This window comes from Cervus canadensis, chromosome 13 (assembly GCF_019320065.1).
Source record: "Cervus canadensis isolate Bull #8, Minnesota chromosome 13, ASM1932006v1, whole genome shotgun sequence".
In the NCBI taxonomy this organism is placed as follows: Eukaryota; Metazoa; Chordata; class Mammalia; order Artiodactyla; family Cervidae; genus Cervus; species Cervus canadensis.
In genome coordinates this window covers 14,422,106-14,442,203 of record NC_057398.1, presented here as the reverse complement: position 1 = coordinate 14,442,203, position 20,098 = coordinate 14,422,106, and the positions used below count along the sequence as shown (strand labels likewise).

At 44.7% G+C, this 20,098-nt stretch overlaps 1 protein-coding gene and 1 long non-coding RNA gene across 2 annotated transcripts in view; one reads left to right on the top strand and one right to left on the bottom strand.

Annotated features, from left to right (window-relative positions):
* LOC122452410 overlaps positions 1–3,278 on the top strand; it is a 29,614-nt gene extending 26,336 nt beyond the window's left edge. Inside the window, exon 2 of the long non-coding RNA XR_006272682.1 lies at positions 3,073–3,278. This is a non-coding gene — a long non-coding RNA (uncharacterized LOC122452410). The remainder of the gene's footprint in view (positions 1–3,072) is intronic.
* A 3,528-nt stretch (positions 3,279–6,806) lies between these two features.
* NIBAN1 (niban apoptosis regulator 1) overlaps positions 6,807–20,098 on the bottom strand; it is a 171,444-nt gene continuing 158,152 nt past the window's right edge. The window contains exons 11-14 of the mRNA XM_043484731.1: positions 19,436–19,546; positions 17,581–17,688; positions 13,395–13,506; positions 6,807–11,366 (exon numbers count right to left, since the gene is read on the bottom strand). Coding sequence (XP_043340666.1) covers positions 10,231–11,366; positions 13,395–13,506; positions 17,581–17,688; positions 19,436–19,546 — 1,467 coding nt within the window. The 3' untranslated portion in view covers positions 6,807–10,230. The remainder of the gene's footprint in view (positions 11,367–13,394; positions 13,507–17,580; positions 17,689–19,435; positions 19,547–20,098) is intronic.

Here is a 20,098-nt window from a genome sequence, read left to right as displayed (position 1 = left end):
TCCTTAAGTTTCCCAGCCCACTTTCCTTCTTTAGATTCCCCAAAGGAGATCCTATCCATTGCTGGAGCTTCAATTACCAAATGGATGCCATTGACTGACTCCCAGATCCCTATTTCTGCCTTGATATTTTTTGCATTCTTGTTCTATATATATATATATATTTTTTGTGTGTGTGTGAGAATATTTGATCAATAAATGCCCAGAAGTCAACAAAAGATCTCTAAGGAGAATGACAAAATGCCAAAAGGAGATAGATCTCCAAAAGTAGGACAAATCTAGTGGAGATTATTTGCAATCTGGGAGCCTTTCTAGATGTTTAACCATTGAAGCACTTGCTTTGCCTGAATCACGTTCTGGAAAGAGGTGCTTTCTTGCAGAAATTAGGGAAGGGTCAGTAAGTGGAGAGGGAATGTTGGTGAGTCCCACTTCTAGAAATAAGGCAGTGAGCTGACAATGAACCAGTCTTCCTTTTACTTTCTCAAAAGGAGTAAAAAATGGTAGACCTGGAAACTTACATCTAAGGACTTTTTTTTTTTTATGTAACTTTTAGAGTTTTTACTTTTTTATTTCATGTATCTTCCCCACAGTGCTTGAAAGCAAAAACTTTAGTATAAAAAATGCTCTTTGTTTCTCTTTGAAGATAACAAGAAAAGGGGAAAGGGACAAAAATGTGCCTTCTGAGCTGGGGAGAGAAGATTTTCGAGAGAAAGGGTGCTAGGCTAAGTGCCTGTGTGTGTGCTAAGTCATTACAGTTGTGTTCAGTTCTTTGCAACCCCATAGACTGAAGCCCACCAGGCTCCTCTGTCCATGGGATTCCCCAGGCAAGAATACTGGAGTGGGTTGCTATTTCTTCCTCCAGGGGATCTTCCCGACCAGGGATCCAACAACCTGTGTATCTTACGTTTCCTGCATCGGCAGGTGGATTCTTTACCACTAGCGCCACCTGGGAAGCTCGCTAGGCTATGAGGCAGACTATTGAGGGAGAAGGGGGAGTTTTGAGGAGCCTGTTTCAAGGAAAACACAAGAAACTAGCTTGTAATTGAGCTGTGAAAAGACTCAACAGAGGAGCTCAAAGCTGTGTTATATAAAAAGAGGTGAATTGGGGGATATTTAGTCTGGAAAAGACATCTCGGTTATTTGGAGATCTTTGGAGATGTTTGAAATCTGTCAGGAGGAAAAGTGGTTAGAATGTTGTATATTTCCCTGACGGAAAAAACTGGACCCATGGGATGGAAATTATACTTGAGGATGGTGGCAGAGGAGGAGTGGAACATGAGAGTAATATTTTTGCTCTCCAACCATCAGAGTCATCTGAAAACAAAATAATTTCCTTTGGGAGATAGTGAGTTCCCCATCCTTGGAGGATGACCAAAAGCAGGAGGTTTTAAAGGGGAAATGCAAGCACTGTGGATGCATTTGCACTCAGTGAACATTTAGGGTGTCTTCCAGCCCTAAAAGTCTTTGCTTCTATGAACATATTGAGTCTCTAGGCATACAGGGAAAACTCCCTCTCTTTTAAAAGTCATGAGTCAAAACATATGAGATATCACTAAAAATTTCTTTATGATGCATGTTTAAAGTGCCAAAATCAATGTTGTCAGTATAAAAGCCAAAGGAATTTAGAGGAAGAAGGCTTAAAATGATGGGAGGGAGCACAATGTGAGTCCTGATATGGTCCTTTGTGTTGGACAGACAAGGAAAAAAAGGACATTCTTAATGAGGTGGCATACTACCAGATGTAAGCCCCCAAATCTTTTATTCAACCTTCATTAAAATTTTCAAAGGAACCCATGGGTCACTAGGTACAACAATATTCTAGCAAGAAAGCTGGAAGGGCAAAATCTGATACAAGTGCTCTTAAAATGTTATATCCTGAGGATCATTCTTTTCCAGGGAAAAGGAGAGGGATTAGGAATATGTACAAATCAGCTATCATAGAGTTATGAAGAATACAGAATATTAACCAGGTGGGATAAATTTTCAAGTAAAATTTATCTTTACTTGTTTTGTGGTTGGTTTTTAAATGTGCTTATTTTCCTTTTGAGGAGGACTGTAACATTTTCTGAAGACTAACATTATTTTCTATAGAAAATAATATTATTGATGTTTGTTGGAGAGAATGGTGTTTGCTTATATGAAGCTAAATACTGCTTGTCACGGGTTAAATTTTCTCACTCTCCTGGCATAATTAACATATTTACCATGACCAATAACCTTGTTATAATTAAGCAGTATATGAAGTATATATTCCTAAGATGGGAAGGAATCTCTTTTAGACATTTCTTCTTATAAGGCTTATAAATTTAAAAAGAAAAACTTTTAGGGTCTTACCTGGTGGTCAAGTTGTTAAGACTCCACCTGCCAATGCAGGGGACATGGGTTTGATCCCTGCTGTGGGAAGATCCCACATGCCACGGGGCAACTAAGCCCAGAAGCCGTAACTGCTGAGCCCACAAGCCAAAATTACTGAAGCCCGGGTGCCTAGAGCCCATGTTCCACAACAAGAGAAGCCCTCACAATGAAAAGCCTGTGCACTGCAGTGAAGAGTAGCCCCCACTCCCTGCAACCAGAGAAAGCCTGCATGCAGCCACGAAGACCCAGTGCAGCCAAAAATAAATTAATAAGTAAATCTTTAAAAAAAAATACTTTTAAATAAGAGACTCATTTTCCAAAAGAATGCAAAAGCCAAAATTCTTTGATAGGTCAAAGTTAGAGTTGGGAATGATGGTGTTTTGTTCATCTAGTAGAGAATGGGGCTAAAGCAGGGCACAGACATTGGGGAAGAATGTGAGAGGGGCCAGCGCTGGGTGTGTAAGTGTTTGTAGACTGTGTCCTACGGAGACAAGAGCGTGAATCAAACAGGAGTCATGTGAACGCTGCTGAGGCAGGCTGATTGCATCGATGCCCCAGCTAATGGCTTCCCTGAACTCACACGCAATGCGGCGTGTGACTGCAAGCAATTCCATCCCTGAATCTCACCCAGCCTTGTGACTGGCTTTGGTCAGTGGCACCAGTTCTGAGCTTTTTGCCTCTTCTCTCTCTCTCCTTTTCTCCTCCTGGCTTCTGCAACAGGAGTGAGCCTGCACCCGCCTGCTGAAAGATGGGAGACCACATGGAGAGGAGCCCAGCTGCCCAGCAATGGACAGGCCACACCAGTGGACAGCCAGCCACCTCCCCCACATGTTGGGGGAGTCAACCAAGATGATATGAGCTGTCTCCCTGGTGCTTGACCCGTAGCCTTCTGAGCAGTAATAAATGCTTCCTATTTTAACCACTGACTTTTGGAGTGATTTCAGTTTTGTAGTGATTGCTAAATGATACTCCTGGGTCAACGAGTTACTAGCTGTGTAACCTTCAGAAGTTGCTTCACTCCTTTGAGCCTCATTTTACTCAATGTGGACGATAGCCTTTCAATGTGGGGGCTGTTGTTGCCATTTTACAGACAAATTCTTTTCAAGGTTAAGTGGTTAGCCCCAGTTCAGACAATAAGTTGACACCCATACAATTTTCTCACAAAGGATCTCAGAGCAAACCAAGTTCCGAGTCTATAGGTAAACTTGGTGAAGAATTCTGAATCGTGTGACCTGAAAGGTGGAAAGGCTCATTAATATTAAGTATTTCCTTAAACTGAATAATTGAAAATGTTGGTGGGGAAAAGATAACCGAATGTAATGTAATGCTGGCAGGGGCTGATTATTTTATCACTCTGTTCCCAGGGTCTGGCAGAGTCTGTGGTACGTTAGTAGATATTGATAAGTATTTTGTGAAAAAAAAAATAATCCATGAATGAATCTGGATGTTACAGGAAAAACATAATTTATCCTTAACTCTGGATAAAAATTTAAAATTCAAAACTTGAAGCCTCCAACAGACAGAAATGAAGATGCCTTTTTTCCCCCCCTCACAACATCCCTCTCAAACCAGTGTACAGAGAGAACTGTCCCCCACCGGACTCAGGCAGCGGCCCAGAACAGGGTCGGGCAGGGAGCAGGGTGTTGAAGGCCTTAGCTTCAAAATCACCTTAATGTCTTGTAGACATTCTCCAAAACATAAGCCCCACCTGGTTCCTACCCCAACAATTCCACTTGGAATTGCTAATGCAAAGCAAACACTTCCCAGTACATATGCATACCCCTCTGTGTAGGGACCAGACAGGTAAGGCAGGAAAGGATCTTGATAAAAAATTTCTTCAGAATATCTGGAGACAGCTGGATTTTTTTAGGGTTTCATTTGTTTATGTTTTAACTAAGAGGTCCAACTGCTGTTACAAGTTACCACAAATTTAGTGGTCAAAAACAACACACATTTAATATCCTACAGTTGTGGAGGTTAGAACTATAACACAGGTCTCACTGAGCTAGTATGAGTGAGCAGGCAGGCCTGTATTCCTTTCTTGAGGCTCTATGGGAAAATCCATCTCTCTGCCTTTTCCAGTTTCTTGAGGTTGACTCATTCCTTAGATTGCTCCCCTCTCCCATCAAGTAAGTCATGATTAAATCAATAGAGCCCACTGATTTCCTTCCATTGTCACAGCTCTGACTATAACTCCTTCTGACCACAGCTCCCTCTAATGGTTCTGGCTGCTGGATTTTGGATTTTAGTTCATGAAGAAATCAAAAAGGTAAGAATCAAAGGGTGAACTTAATAGGTTCAACAATCAAACCTGCCCTTTCTTGAGCAGAGTCCTCAGTTGCCACTTCTTCTGCCAGAACCCTTCTCCCTCTTCTCACAGAACCACCCAACTGGACTGAATTTCCTAAAATCAGGGGCCACATCTTCTTCCCTGCTCCTTATCCAACCTCAAGAGGAGGGCTTTCTAGAAGGAAAATGCTGCTAAAGCATTTGCTCATGCATCACAGACTCGGGTACCATTCAGGGTAAACTTCTTGACCTTTTTACATTGTTAACTTCTTAAGGACCTCAGGAAAATCCAGTGGAGGCCGCTGTCCCCAAAACTAATAGGTGGTTCATAGTAGCTTGATTTGGAGGCAATTTGGCTCTGACTTGCCCTCCCAGAGGGATGAGTGTACAAAAACCCATGATCAAGTCTCATCACGAAAACAGAACTATCTATGTAGACTGAGGGTGGGTAAACGTCCCAGAGTCACAGATTCTGTGCTAAGGGATCACTGACTGTTACCTCCACTTGTCTCTTCATCTGTTATTGGGGATATTTATTCAACATTTCTTGAGCACTTGCTATCTTCAGGGACCTATGCTCTGCTAAGGATACAAAGATTAAAGGCAGGGCCCCTGCCCCAAGGCACAGGTCAAGTAGACAACTGCAGCAGAGAGAGAGGATGACTATAAGTAGACAAGGACATTTGGCGGGAGAGTTCAGCAGAGCATTACTGGGGGCAGGAGCTGGTTGGGGGCACTGGCCTGACTATCCTCTCACAGGAAAAGTGGGAATTGGCTAGATGGGGAAGGGAGGGACGGATATTTCTTGACAATGGATATGGCAAAGGATGAGAGATGCTCAAGCGGGACTAGCTCCAGGCTTGTGAGGAGAGAAGAGCTGTTAGTTGACTCCTCCCGAGACCTCCATCACTTCCATCCTGGCCACACCGGATGAACATACAATCTAAGAAAAAGACAGGCAAAAGCGGTTTCATGATCCCCCTCACCTCCAATTTCAATCTGATTATTGGCCCGAAGTAGAAATTCTGGAGGAGCCACCAGAAGTTTGCTATGGAAGGAAGAGACGGAGCAGGGAAGCTTATGCCACACCAAGTGTCCCCATCACTGCTGGACACGATTTCTCCAACATGACTCCTCTCTTGCCTGAAGCTGTTGGTATAAAGTTATGTATGGTTATGAGAGTTGGACTGTGAAGAAAGATGAGCACCGAAGAATTGATGCTTTTGAACTGTGGTGTTGGAGAAGACTCTTGAGAGTCCCTTGGACAGCAAGGAGATCCAACCAGTCCATCCTAAAAGAGATCAGTCCTGGGTGTTCATTGGAAGGACTGATGCTGAAGCTGAAACTCCAATACTTTGGCCACCTCATGCAAAGAGCTGACTCGTTGGAAAAGACCCTGATGCTGGGAGGGACTGGGGGCAGGAGGAGAAGAGGACGACAGAGGATGAGATGGCTGGATGGCATCACCGACTCAATGGACATGAGTTTGAGTAAACTCTGGGAGTTGGTGATGGACAGGGAGGCCTGGTGTGCTGCGATTCATGGGGTTGCAAAGAGTCGGACATGACTGAGCGACTGAACTGAACTGAGATCATAGAAAAGTCTTATGCCAAGTAAAGAAGCAAACACCCATTCTGAGCTCTCCCTAGCTGTGTCCACCCTGAGAATTTGAGTTTCATGATATGAGATAATGTCCATCGTATACACTTCTGTGTCTCTGCACCCACTAGAGCACCTGCATACAACAGATGCACAATCATTGTTTTTCAGATGAATGAATTTATGGATGAATGAGCAACTGTGGATACTGGTGAGTAAATATTGCTTTGTTTATAATTACAGAAAGAATGGATATATTGCTCAGCGTTGCCCACTGAAAACAAATTTGTTTGAACAGCAATTCAATTACATCAAGAGTAATTGCCCATTGCTGTATTATAGACCTAATCCGATTCCCACAGAAATTAGCATATGCATTTTAAAAGCATGATTACAACTGACATTAAATGACTTCCCTGTGGATTCCTTCCTGATGGCAGAAAAGTAAAATTCCGTACTACACTGACTCACTTTTCTATCTCTGAGGAGTTCCTCCCAGCTCAAGTATGACATTTGCTTAAAAGATGAAAACAGCCCCACTCCAAATAAATATGATGTCTGGACACTTTTTCAAGGACAAACATTTTATTGCAATATAGGCACTTGGCAGGGTAAATATGTGATTACAAAGTGGTTTAAGTTTATTTGCTTTATATAGTGATCAGAAAAACCAATCCACAGTGTAGATTTCCTTACTGAGGTTGCAGACTTCAGAAGCGAATTGTAAAACCCACTTGTTTACGGTAAAGAAGGTACATGTAACCGACTTTTTCAGCGAGTGAAACTGTATTATTTATTTTAGTCAGTGATGTCTTTCTCTTCCCCAAATTAAACTTGCTAGGTTAGCATACGTCATTTAGCACTTTTTATAAAGAAATCTGAGAGAATCGTGGAACCCTTTGAAATCACTAGCTCTAATCTGAAGGTTATGAAACCAGACTTGAGATTCTCTGTAGTAAAATACAGAAGATGGTGCATGAAGACCCATAATTCTTCATACTCGGTCTCTTTCTAAAAATTTTGAACAAGCTGGAATCTTTTCCTTGTTGTCTCCAAAATGCATTTGTTTTTGAAATGAGTTTACTCTGAATAATGCAAGACACTACTGACTCTGCTCTAAGCTGCAAAGGAAAAACTGACAAGTGAATTCTTTTTTAAGGAAAATATTCTTCCTTTGTGAAAGATCAATAAAACAAAACTAGTCATGGAACTTTTGCCAAAAAACATGTCTTGAGGTTTTATGCATTTCAAAGAAATTTGTCCACAGGAGAGAGCCCCTGAGCAGCCTTCAGAGGCTTTTCCTGCTGCTTACTTAAATCACAATAACCTTGCTCCAACCTGGAAACCACTGAAGCAATCTAGACAAGTCTGTATCAAAAGCAAGAGAAACTCCCAGTAATAGGAAACTATTCCACTCAACATGTAAAACAAATAAGGAAATTTTAATGCACTTTAATTTCCTGTTCCATCTTCAAATGGAACCTTAATCTAGTGGACGTGTCTCTTGTGAAATATGTACAGAAAAACTCTCTGCGTTCTCAGCTCCATCCTTCCTCTTAATGTCTGGTCCCCTCTACCTGCGGATGGGTAGACACTGCCGTTCATCCATCCAACGAAGTGACAGTTACTCTCGTTTAGGGTTGGAAAAATCTCTCAGCTTTCCAAGCGGGGCCAGGAGCCCTGAGGTGAGCAAAAGGGAGGAAGCTAGAAGCTTCTACGTGGGCTTAGCCTGCACCAGGACCTCCTTGCTTGCTGATCACCATTCTCTCGGAGAGAAGGGCAGTCCTTGGGGAGGCTGGGCACTGCTCCTTTGGCTCTCGGTCTCACTGGGCAGCGCATCAGACCATCTGGCCAGTTGCCTTTTGGACTTTGGACTTGATTTAAGGGAAGACTCCCAAGGGCAAAAAGCCCAAGTAAAATATATCTCCTTGCCTGACAGCAAGCCCCAAATAGCCCCAGCACAGCGGTGTGGTGGGTGATCAGTTCTCACATTTCCTGAGGAGCCCGACACAAGCAGTTCCTTGTTAGGCACTAGGGATATTAAAGTGACTTGAGAAGCCGAGGAGCCCATTATTCAAGTCTGCATGTGTAGGAAGTACACAGGGTGACTAAACCCTAGTGTCTGTCCTTGAAGGAAGGAGCCCCTGGAAGAGACAGGAAGTAAACATAATTGCAATATTTTGTGCCAAATGCAAGGATACGCGTGATAAGGACCAGGGAGGGGAGTGACCTCTGCCTTCCACCTATAACGAGAGGATCTAAACATGCCAAGTGTTTAGATCTCCAGGCAAGAATACTGGAGTGGGTAGCTATTCTTTTGGCCAGGGGATCTTTCTGACTCAGGGATTGAACCCAGGTCTCCTGCATTGCAGGCAGATTCTTTACTGTCTGAGCCAAGGGTGAAACAATTCAAAATGAGAGTATACTGATTATTTTTCATCCCCTATGACCCAGAAATCCAAGCAATTCTTCATAGGGAGATGGAGAGAGAGATATTTTAATTCCTGGTTAAATGGTCAAACTATGGACAAATTCTTAAAAAAAAAAAAAAACTGATATTAACTACTTGCTGATGATTAGCAAAACAGCTCTTAGGACAATATGTTGTGATCTAATACTAAAATTTGTAGAAGGAAATTTCAAGATGTAGACCTGGGACTAAAGCTTTTAGAAAATCATCTGGTATTTTTCTGAAGGACAAGAGAATACATCTTTTTAATCTTTGGCAAGAAAGTTCATTCCACCTGTAACACTCACAGGTAAAGGTCATGATCCATTTAGAAAATGTATTTCCATCTATTTCCATTAAAGCAAGTTCTGGGAGAAAGGAACAGAGCCTCTTTCACCACAGTGTGAGTGCCTGGGACATAACGAGACTCAATTTGCTGAACAACTGAGCAAATAATTTCCATTGTTGGTAACATCTTTGGAACTTAATGATCTATAACTTGGTTTCTCTCTTTCTTCCTCCCTTTTACTTTCCTCTTTCCTTTCTTCTTTTATTCATTTATTCACTTTATTCCCTCTTGGGAATAAACCAGGACTGTTTCAATGGAAAGAAAGTAAGTTGTCATGTTTTGAAAATCAGTATATATATTTTTTCTTTCAGATTAAATTCCTTTGGGTCCTTTCATTTATGCTAGACAAGCACCTAATCTTTTTTTTTTCTTTTGTTCTTTTTTGTTACTATGCCTAACACAGCATGTATTGTAGAATAGCTGTTCAAATAATGTTTAATTGGTTGGCTTTATGCTTGATAATTTAGCTAAGCTCTTTCTCTGCACTGTCTAAGGCTAATTTGGAATGCTTTCAGCCTTAAACATGCCAAAGAAATTTCCTTGCCTCATCTCATGTTCTCCAAAAAGTGATTCATTAATAAGAATTAACAAGATTAATTAGTAGGAAATTGATAGCGGCATTGGTAAGAGGCCCAGCCAGCCCCCCAGACCACAGCCTTGCTCTGCTTCCGCTCAGCCTTCCTGGGATGTCTCAGGCTGATCTCTCAGGCTCTGCGGGCCGCACACAGCAGGCGGGAGGCGCCGGCACGCACCATCTCCCTTTCCTGCAGCCTGGCTTTGGACAAACGGTGAGGCTGGATTGACAGGATCTACCTTTGCATTCTCACAGAACATGAAGAAGCCTTAAAGTGCCTTAGAAGAGAATGTGCAGGGTGCCCGGCTGTCTCTGCCTTCCCCGCAGCCCCATCCCGCCCTGGGCCCCTCAGCTGCCTCTCATCCCCCACACACTCCATTACCTTTGTAATTCCTATTAAAATGCTAAAGCCATAATTCATGGGAGGACAGTTCCATCCTCAAAGGTCTGCCTCAGTGCTCCTGCCGTGTGCAACTCCCTCTGGCTTCGTTATACAAATTAAAGAAGTATTCCATGCCTTTTTTGTTTTGTTTTTTTTTTGGTAACAACTTGCAGGCACCCCCCCTCCCCCTTTTGGTTGAGTTTGTTCCAAGAAAGACTTTGGCCACGTTGTCCCTTTCACTCCTCTGAAGGGGGCTCTGGGGGGTCTTCTCTCTGTGTATCTAGGGTGTCGGGGTTCACGTCGTTCTCCGCCACCCACTGACACTGGGGAACGGGGTCGGCCTTCCTCTCCTGGGCATCCTCGCTAGTGGCAGGCTGGGCTGTGCTGCAGCTCCCGCCCACCGCCTCTTCTTCCACAGAAATCTGGCTTTCCCTGGGGCTGACGGGGTCAGAACGGACCATGCAAGCTTCTAGGGGCGCAGCCTCAGCCTCCACAGAGCACACGGGCTCTCCTCCTTCCAGGGCGCCCAGTCCGGAAGCACCCCCTGTGAGCTTGCTCTCAGCGGACTCTCCTGCCTCTCCTGGCTCTTCTGTGGGGTCTGGGCCCAAAGCCCCCTCACTGAGCCCCCCGCCGGCTGGCTGAATGTCTGGAAATCCTCCCGGCTCCACCCCGCTGGCCTCGGCCTTGGGAGCTGGACCATGGGCCTCCCCCTCACTGACTTCACTTTCTTCACAGTTGTCCTGACCCGAGGCAGACGCTTGACTGGCCTCTGTGTCGATTTGGGTTGCTTCCTCTTCTTTTTCAATATCTTGGGGAACAAGGGTCTCCTCATGTGTATCTTTCTCAACCTCGAGCACAGCGGACTCCTCTGGCACTTCGACGGTCACCGTCAGCAAATTTCTGAGCTCCTTCAAGGAGCCTGCGGCAGAGGTGGGTTCTGCGTCTTCCTGGGTGGGTTCTCGGTCCTCAGGAGTCTCCTCCAACTCCAGCTGTGACAAGTGTGTGCCCAGGGCGCCTGCTGGCACCTCTGTAGCCACCAGATTCACAACCGGGCCATCTATACTTGAATCGATGACCTGCCTGTCCCCATCTGGGGGAGGGTTGGACACAGGGAGGGAAAGGCCTTCCTCTCTGGCCAATGGACTAGGGGCCTCTGGCTGTTTCATCTCCCCTGCCTCCTGGAACACCTCATTATTCAGGATCTCACTCTCTGAAACTCCGGGCAGAATGGCCGAGGCTCTCCTGGCGGGGCTGGCCTGGTTTGACCCCACAGGAGTTTTTAGATCAGTGAGGCTGGACACGCTTTCACTGGGCAAGGCCATGTTGTCTTCAAACAAATTGTGTTTCTTCAGGATAGCAGCCTCCTTTATCACTGAGAGATACCAGAAAGCAAAACATAATGTTAAAACCTTGCCCTGGCTAAACTGGAATTTCTGATTTTATCCAGAAGCTCAACTCCCCTCTCAGCTTTTCTGTCTGAATTTCCCAATTTCAAATTCCAGCTTACTTCTAACCCTCTTTCAGGAAGCCTTCCCTGATGACCAGAGCCTACAGACTCACTCCAAACCCTGAACCTCTGTAATGGTCACTCATTCATTCCTTCACTCACTCATTTATTCAAACAGCACACTTTTACTGGACGTCAACTATGGGACAGGCCCTAAGAATCCAAAGATGAATGAATAAAACATGGCCTTGGCTTTCAAGGAGGTCAAATCGACTAGCATCTTTGGTATCACCCTTGGAGGCCCCACCATTCTCATTAGCTGCTAGCATGTGTGGTTGCAGTGTGTCTACTTCGACTGACACTCCTTTAGGGCAGGACAGGCCCTTATATTCCCCGCTTTCACAGTCAGAACAGTCCTGAATGTGTAATGGGTCCTTAGTACTGAGCCTGCAGAGAGAGCCTTATAAACTGCAGTGCCCAAACTAAAGGCCTCTGTCCATCCCACTAATTCCTAGAGGCCCCAAGAGGAGTAAAATCAGTAACAGGCATTTCCTCCATATGCTGTCCAAAATTTATTGTTTGTAGGTTTTTTGACTATGCCCATTCAGGTCAGAGTGAGGTGATACCTCATTGTAGTTTTGATTTGCAGGTCTCTAATAATTAGCATAATTAACATAACAATTGAGCATCTTATCTTGTGTTTGTTGGCCATCTGTACTGCACGGCACAAGGAATTCTACTTATGGTGCTGTGGTGACCTGAACGGGAAGGAACTCTAAAAGGGAGGGAACATGTGTCAATGTACGGCTGATTCATTTTGCTGTACGGTAGGAACTAACCCAACACTGAAAAGCAACCATCCTCCAATAAAAGTTAATTTTAAAAAATAATGACAACCAGCAGCTGACGTTTTTGACAATCAGCCTCTACCTCTGGCTGTGTAGGTTGTAGAGTGCCCAGCAATTTCCCACCCAAGGGGATACCATTCACATCACAGATCTGCGTATTCAGCAGAGTGATTTTCCAGCAGGCTGCAATAGCATGTCCTGCTTGAACCAAACCAGTATATCGTGAGAATTTTTTGACAGACAGCAGTCCGCCGTCTGGAGGAAGAGCGCTTTTTTCTAATTCACCCAAAGGTGCTGTGGTGGCCTGGCAGTGGCCTTGACTGAGCCCGTTTTCCTGTGCAGATGCTGAGACAACATCTCTGTATTCCTTCTCTCATTGGATGAGCTACTTTGACCTGGGGCTTGTGCTTGGCCAGCTTTCTTTGTGGAGACCAGATATGTTTCAAGCCTATAGTTTCAGAGACAGCCCTCTCCTGTGTATTTCTATCAAAGTTTTCCTATCTACACTCCTATCCCGAGCAGGGCCTGATTCCACGGTATACTGGGAGCCAGAGTCCTAGTGGGACTCGCCAAGGACGGAGTCATAGCCCAGTAAATTCTGTCTGGCTGAGGGGAGGTGAGGAATGTGCTGAGAAGGCAGAGCAGCTGGGAAGCTCCGCTGCTGAATCACCTGCTCCAGGCTGGGGAGGCGTTGTAAGCCTGTGGCCAAGAAGAGCTCTTTTTCCTTTGTTCTGTCTGGAACAGCCGGAGGAGGCCAGCTGTTCTTGAGACACCCTAGGTTAATCTCTCTAACCTTAGTTTTCTCATCTGAAAAATGAAGCTTAAAATTCCCAGTTCACAGAGTTCTTATTTGGATTAAAAGCGAAATAATATCTAACGGGCCAGTGGAGTGTGAGCCAAATTGCGACTGCTCCAGAAGAAGCGGTCAGAAGGAGGTCAGCGACCCTTGCTTCTTCCATCCCTTGTCCTCTGTCTCCCCAGCTCTTGGTGTCAATTTCCTCTTCCCCTTTCATTCCTGTTCACAAAACCTAGCTAGCCTTGGTCCCCATCACGGCTATGCCCCTCTATCTAGAGCTTTCTCCAGCACCAGGGAAACCTTCCATACCTTTCAGACTTTCATCTAGGAGGATCTGATATAAAATCTCCTCATAGACATTTTCAACATGGATCATATTGGTGTGATCGGCAAAGATGTACTGCTCATATTTCTGAAGCTCCTGGAGAAGGAGAGATAAGAAGATAAAGGGGACAACACATGAGACACCAGTTTGCAGAGGAGCTCTGGAGAGGACAGCTGTCCCTCTTGTTCCCCCTTGGAGTGTGAAGCACTGGTCACCTGCTTCCTTTCCCCCAGACACCATGCCCTGGACTGGGTTCACGCTCTATGCCCTTTGAGGGGGCAGACACCAGAGACCCGGATGATTTCAAGGCCTTGTGGGTGGGTCTGGACATTTCCTTCTTTTTCTTCTTTTTTAATGCCAACAGTACTTTACTAAGGTGTAAGATATACCAAGAAAAATGCACATGTTTTAAAAGTAGAGCTCAACGACTTTAAATATATAAATATACTCAGATAACCATAACCCAGATCAAGGTGAACATTTCCATCACCGCTATACCTTTTTCCAGTCTAGACTACTCACCAAGAGATTAAGCTCTGATGTTGTGTCTATCACATGAGATTAGTTTTTCTTGTTATTTAACTTTATGTAAATGGAATTCTGTACTCTTTTTTTATGTTTGTTTTTGGAGATTCATCCATGTTGCTGCATGTATCAGTAGTTCATTCTTTTTTATTGATAAGTGGCACTCATTATATGGACAAGCTAAAACTGTTTATCTATATTCCTACTGATGGATATTGACTGTTATGAACATAATTGCTATTGATAGTCTTGTGTATGATTTTGTGGATTTAGGGCTTACTTATCTTGAGTGTATACCTAGAAGTGAGATTGCTGGGTTCTAGAGTAGATGTATGTTTAACTCTTAGGATGCGTCCCATTTTCAGGTGTGGAGAATCCCTAGTCACAGGCTCTTGAGAAACATTCTCTTCTTTCCCTCCAACTGGCCCTGGGACTCCTTGATTCTAAGACAATCCAGGCATCACACAAAATCCTTTAACACTTCTTGCTTTCCAAGTGTCTCCACGTGGCTTGCCTGTTATCAGTACAAGGTCAAGGAAGGGATCAAAATGAGCCAAGTCATATCCTCATGATTAACTCCATAATCCTTGCACCTGATAGTGCAGGATGAGGACTCCTGACACCTGGTTCTTAGAGACCCAGGGTCTCAGCAGTGGGATTCAATGGCTTTTGCCTGGAGGGAGGAGATTTACAGCAGGCCATCAGAAGCCTCCTCATTCAGACTCTCAGAGCCAGGACAGGGGGATCTGTAGCCCAGGTCTGGATCCCAGTGGGTAATAATGGGACCCCTCTCTACCCATGCTAGGGAAAGCCACAGGATGAAAGAGACATGAGCTTCCAGGACCCTGAGAGGGTCTGTGAGACAAGACTGACGCATAGATAAGTGCCACGTGGGCAGAGCACTGCTCAGGGACTGCACACCGCCCTGGACTGGCTGGGGGACCCTGGGCAAGCCAGCTCACGGCCCCGCGCCTCTCTCCTCCTCTGCAAAACGAGGTTTGTGTCTATGCCACCGCTCATCTCCCCACGTGATCTTCCACTCCTTCAGTCAGTCACTCAGTCGTGTCCGACGCTTTGCAACCCCATGAATCGCAGCACCCTAGGCCTCCCTGTCCATCACCAACTCCCGGAGTTTACTCAAACTCATGTCCATGAGTTGGTGATGCCATCCAGCCATCTCATCCTCTGTCGTTCCCTTCTCCTCCTGCCCCCAGTCCCTCCCAGCATCAGGGTCTTTTCCAATGAGTCAACTCTTCGCATGAGGTGGCCAAAGTACTGGAGTTTCAGCTTCAGCATCAGTCCTTCCAATGAACACCCAGGACTGATCTCCACTCCTTAGTTCCCTGTTATTCCTCCCTCAGGACTGGGCGAAAGCATGGCTCTGGAAGTCCTCTCCGGCCCTGTAGGCAGAGTTGGGCACCCTCTTCCGAACTCGGCCACCTCTCCTCCCACACAGCTCCTGCCGTGCTCATCACAAAGCGCGCTCTGCGCCTGTGTCCCGTGTCTAGGCTGGGAAGCCCGGGACAAAACAGGGGCACTGGCTGGGCACGTGCCTGGATCATGCTCATACATGTCTGCTGAATAAACAGCAGGCCTTTGAACTTTCAACCAGCTAAGTAATTGTGTGGAACAGAATCATTCCGAGGGACACTTATCCTCTTGTGATGTGCACAACTTTACAAAACAGGTTTTCTATATTGAATTGACTGAAATGTGACACATATTAATTCCCTGGATCTGTTATATTGGAACTGAAAAAAAAAATCTCCCCAGGAAATTCTAATGTGCAGCCTGGGTTTAAGTACCACAGATCTTTGAACCAAGGAAAACACACTTTACTAAACTAAAGAATCTTTGCAAAAAAAAGAAAAAAAAAGAATCTTTGCCTGTAGCAGATGCTCCCCTAGTTCACCTACTCTGTAAATCCAGATGTTTTTAAATTTCTTGATACTGATACAATATTCCTCATTACTGAAAATGCCAGGCCTCAATTTCTCTCCAAACTGGTCTCTCTTGATTAAAAATCACAAGCGCCTCTTAGAAATTTGGTATAACTCTGCGGATGGCTGGAGAGAGAGGAGCAGACAGGGAGAGGGGCTGTTTTTACCCTTTTCCTCTCTTGGGAGGATGTGGCTCCAAGGCCCCCACATTGCTTTTGGGATTGGAAAAGAAAAATACCCTATACAGAACGTCTGCATGCAGACATGTCCAAGGTGGACTGAGTATTCCTTTGAATGGCTAGACTTTTCCAGCCATAAGATGGAAAATGACATAGGCAGGAGACAATCATATAGGTTGATTCTTTACTGCCCTGACTTGATCAAACCTTTTCTATGAAAGAAATTTACCCTCAAAAATAAGTGCCAGGTACTTGGTATGCCTCTGGCTCTCTGAAGAAAAACAACATGTACAGAATATAAAAAGGATCAAGGAAATTTCTGCAGTAAAATAACTCATGCAATGGACTTTAATGTTCCAATGTTTAGAGACTCTCTAAGCTGCAAAAAGCCCTTTTTAAATTCTAAAAAGCTCTTTATCATTTGTGCCAAGAGGGAGCCAGCCTTGCGAATGTTCCAGCTTGTAGATCATGTCATGAAGCAGCAGAAAAAGTAGCAGTAAATACCATTTATTGAGTGCATCCCATGTTATCGATGAATGTGAGCTGAGTTCAAACTCTGGTGGATTCGAGCTCTGTGACCTTGGTCCCATTACTTAACACCCCCTCAGGTTTCCTCATTTGTGCAATGAGGACATAAACAGTACCTCCTCACAGGGTTGTCACGAGGATCAACAAGACAGTCCATACAAAGTGCTGAGCATGTGGCAAGCACTCATCAAATGTTCACCATGTCACCCTGGTCTTCTCAGTCTTAAGAAGGATACTGCAAAGTATTACCTCCATTTTCTAGATGAAATTTAGGCCAAGAGAGAGGAAGAGGGTCTTGCCCAAGCCCCAGAGCTGACATGTGGAGGAGCTGGGACTTGAACCCAGGTCTTGACCTGGCCTCCTTAGTTGGTTCACCTATGACCCTGCTCTACAGACCTAGTCACATCTTCACAAGCACGGCAGTCACTGGTTGCCTAGTGTTCGTAGAAGCTTTAGATGGTTTTAGTTTCATTGATTTCAGTAATCTAATATTACTGAAATTATAAATATCCTTCTGAAATTGTGTGACTTAAGGTCTTTTCCGGGATGAAGTGGTCAAGTTTCAGAGGCTGTGTTGGGCCTATGGTGGGTGGGTGGGGGGAGGTCACACCATAATGAGAAGCACTCCTTAGGCACTCTATTACAACCCTTAACTTGGTTCAAACTCAGATCATTACCTTTCGAGATTCTGTCTTATCCAAGGGTTGGCAAATCCAGACAGCTGCTTGTCTTTGTAAATAAAGTTTAACTGGAACACAGACTGCACACTCATTTATGGGTCATCTATGGCTGCACTTGTGCTATCACGGCAGAACTGTGTGATTGCAACAGAAGTAGTATGGCCCTGAAGCCTAAAATATTTGCCACCTGACCACTCACAGGATAAGTGTGTCGACCCCTCCCTGGTCATCTACTGCTTGTAAGTGCATCATGACCAAAAAAATTTACTTGAACTTCATAGGCAACAAAAGCAGGTTCTGGAGTAACCCATCCCTTACTGGTTTGCACACAGATGCCAGAGCCTTCTGCAGGGTGGGCAGCGTGATTTGAACCAGCGCCTCTTGAAATATCCTCTTCCGGATGGTGCTGCTGTCGTAATCATATTGCTGTCGGTACAGAGACAGAAACATATGCTAAATACAACATCACAACCTGTTAACTTGTGCGTAAACAAAAAACTCAGCAACTCTCTTCGTCTCCCCCCCCGACCCCTGCCCTCCCGTCCTAATTTCTGAGGACCCAGGTGGTGTTCCAAAGTTTCAGAGACCTTTCTGTGCGGTTCTCTCACATTCCAGGTAGAGGTTATGACTGATCATGGCCCATCTTAGCCTCCCCTCTTACAGATACGAAAACTGAGGTAAGATCAAAGCAGAGCGTTATTATAAAGTTGAAGACAAAACGAGGGGATGGGTTAAAACTTCACCACCCCTGTCCTGGGTTGGTGCATGGGAGCCATGATCATCTCCTTCCTTCACTCTACATCCTGAAAGCAGGATTGGTAGGTTGTAATGATTTCTGCCAAAGAAGAGAGTGTCTGGCTCACAGCTACATTAGCACTGTGGTATGTTCAACAAAGAAGATCAATATCTAGAATAGGAAAGATGATGTCTTATTGACACATGGAACAGCCAAGTCTAGAGACCAGGGTTTGATTTTAAAGGGGGTTCATGGAAAGGGCACAGACAGGCTGGAGCATAGTCACAGGGGTGTGTGCAGAACGGTCAGGAAAACAAAGAATGGTTACAGAGATTCATGCCAGAGATAACGTGGGGTAAAATCATAGCTCTCTTCAAACAACCAAAGACTACCATGTGGAAGAAGGGCATGAGAAAAGAGGGTAGAACTAGAATTATCAGTGGTGAGAACTTTGACTTAGCATTGGGAAGTATGTTCTCGTAGTTTAAAGTGTCCAGAAAAGAGATGGACTATCCTGAGAGGTAAAAATTGTGTTGCCATGGGAGGTGGCATTGACCTTGATACTATCTTTTCTTTCTCAATGGCAAGTTCATTATTTTGTGTGTTACCATGGCAATTATTGCTTTTAATCTCAATGATTTAGCTGCCAGAGTTTCTTACTGCCTGTGAGGTATTAAGATCAGGTCTGAAATTCAGGGACCACCTCCTAGGCTCTGTGAAACTTTGATCTTCCATTCCAGAGCTCTGCTTAGGGAAAGTGGGTCATAAAAAATTAGTGGACTACGTTTAGGGATAGTTTTAGCTCAAAGCTCATGTAGCCTGTTAAGCTTATGTAAGTCAAGTTCTTGTGAGGATCAAATGAAACAGGATAAGTTTTTCTAAACAGCTTAAAGATATGCCCTATGTATATGCAAGCTCCTATTATTACAACTATTTTGATATACACTTATGCATGAAGCACATTTAAAACAATTTCACACAGCAGCTGTCCTTTCCTTGAAGTAGCTCCTTTGCCATGAGATTTTGAGTTTTCTAAAAACTGTTAATTTAATTGGGCTTTACTGTACTGCAAACTCTGAAGAGAGTGTGTCTTTCATATTTTCATATTCCATGCACTACCTCTCACAATTCTTTGCTTATAGTGGACAGTCAATATCAAGTCCAATTGCTACGTAAATAAGCCTAAGACATGTCACTGGTGACCAATGATGCCGAGGACCTGTGGTCCCTAAAGTAGCCACTAGATGGCAGAATAGGCACGACAGTCGAAGGGGAACTGCCGCTAGATGATTGTCACTGGTTATCAGGAAGAAGAGGCCAGGCAATATTTTGAAAAGAGCAGGCAAGTCAAAGAGAGAACTTGATATTTTCCGCTTAACAAAAGAAATGAGTCACGTTCTTGCTTCATGCTTCCCGCAAGTGAGACAACAATTTTACCTTTAAGACTCGGAGCTTAACCTTCTCAATGGCGACTGTGGTTTTGGAGGCCTCTCCTTGGAGATGTGGAGAAAGCAACTGCTCAAAAGTGAATACTGCGTTCTCCATCAGCTAGAAACCAAAGGAGCACAGAAACAGTGCAGTCAGAAGCTGGGATCGCCACCCTCAGGTCTAAGTCAGCTTAGAGAGAAAGGAGGGCATGACCATCAGAGATGGTCACTACCCTGGGAGTGACCCAGGGCAACAAGTCCTCATTCCACTGTGTGGTCTGTGAAATGCATAAGCCCACAACCACAGTGCGGTCAGTAGGAGGCTGGGAAACACACACACCTGTACCTGTATGTATACATGCATGTGCACAGGTATGTATCTTTTCTTCTCATCTCTCCTTCCACCCCGCAACGGAAAACCCAAGACCATGGGATGGGGGATATCATCATTTCCTGTGGTCATTCCCATCCCCTGCAGCCAGGGCTTAAATGAAATGAGGCGGGAGGCTTCTCCAATTATTTTTTTGGCTCCTTAGCTCTGCACCTCTCCTTTCAGATGGATGTAAACCACCCCAGCACATCTCTCACTCCACTTTTCACCCTCCCACCCTACCTCTCTCCCTTTCTCTGCCGGGCTGGGGAAGGAGACAGGGTCAAGGCTCAGTGGAGCCCG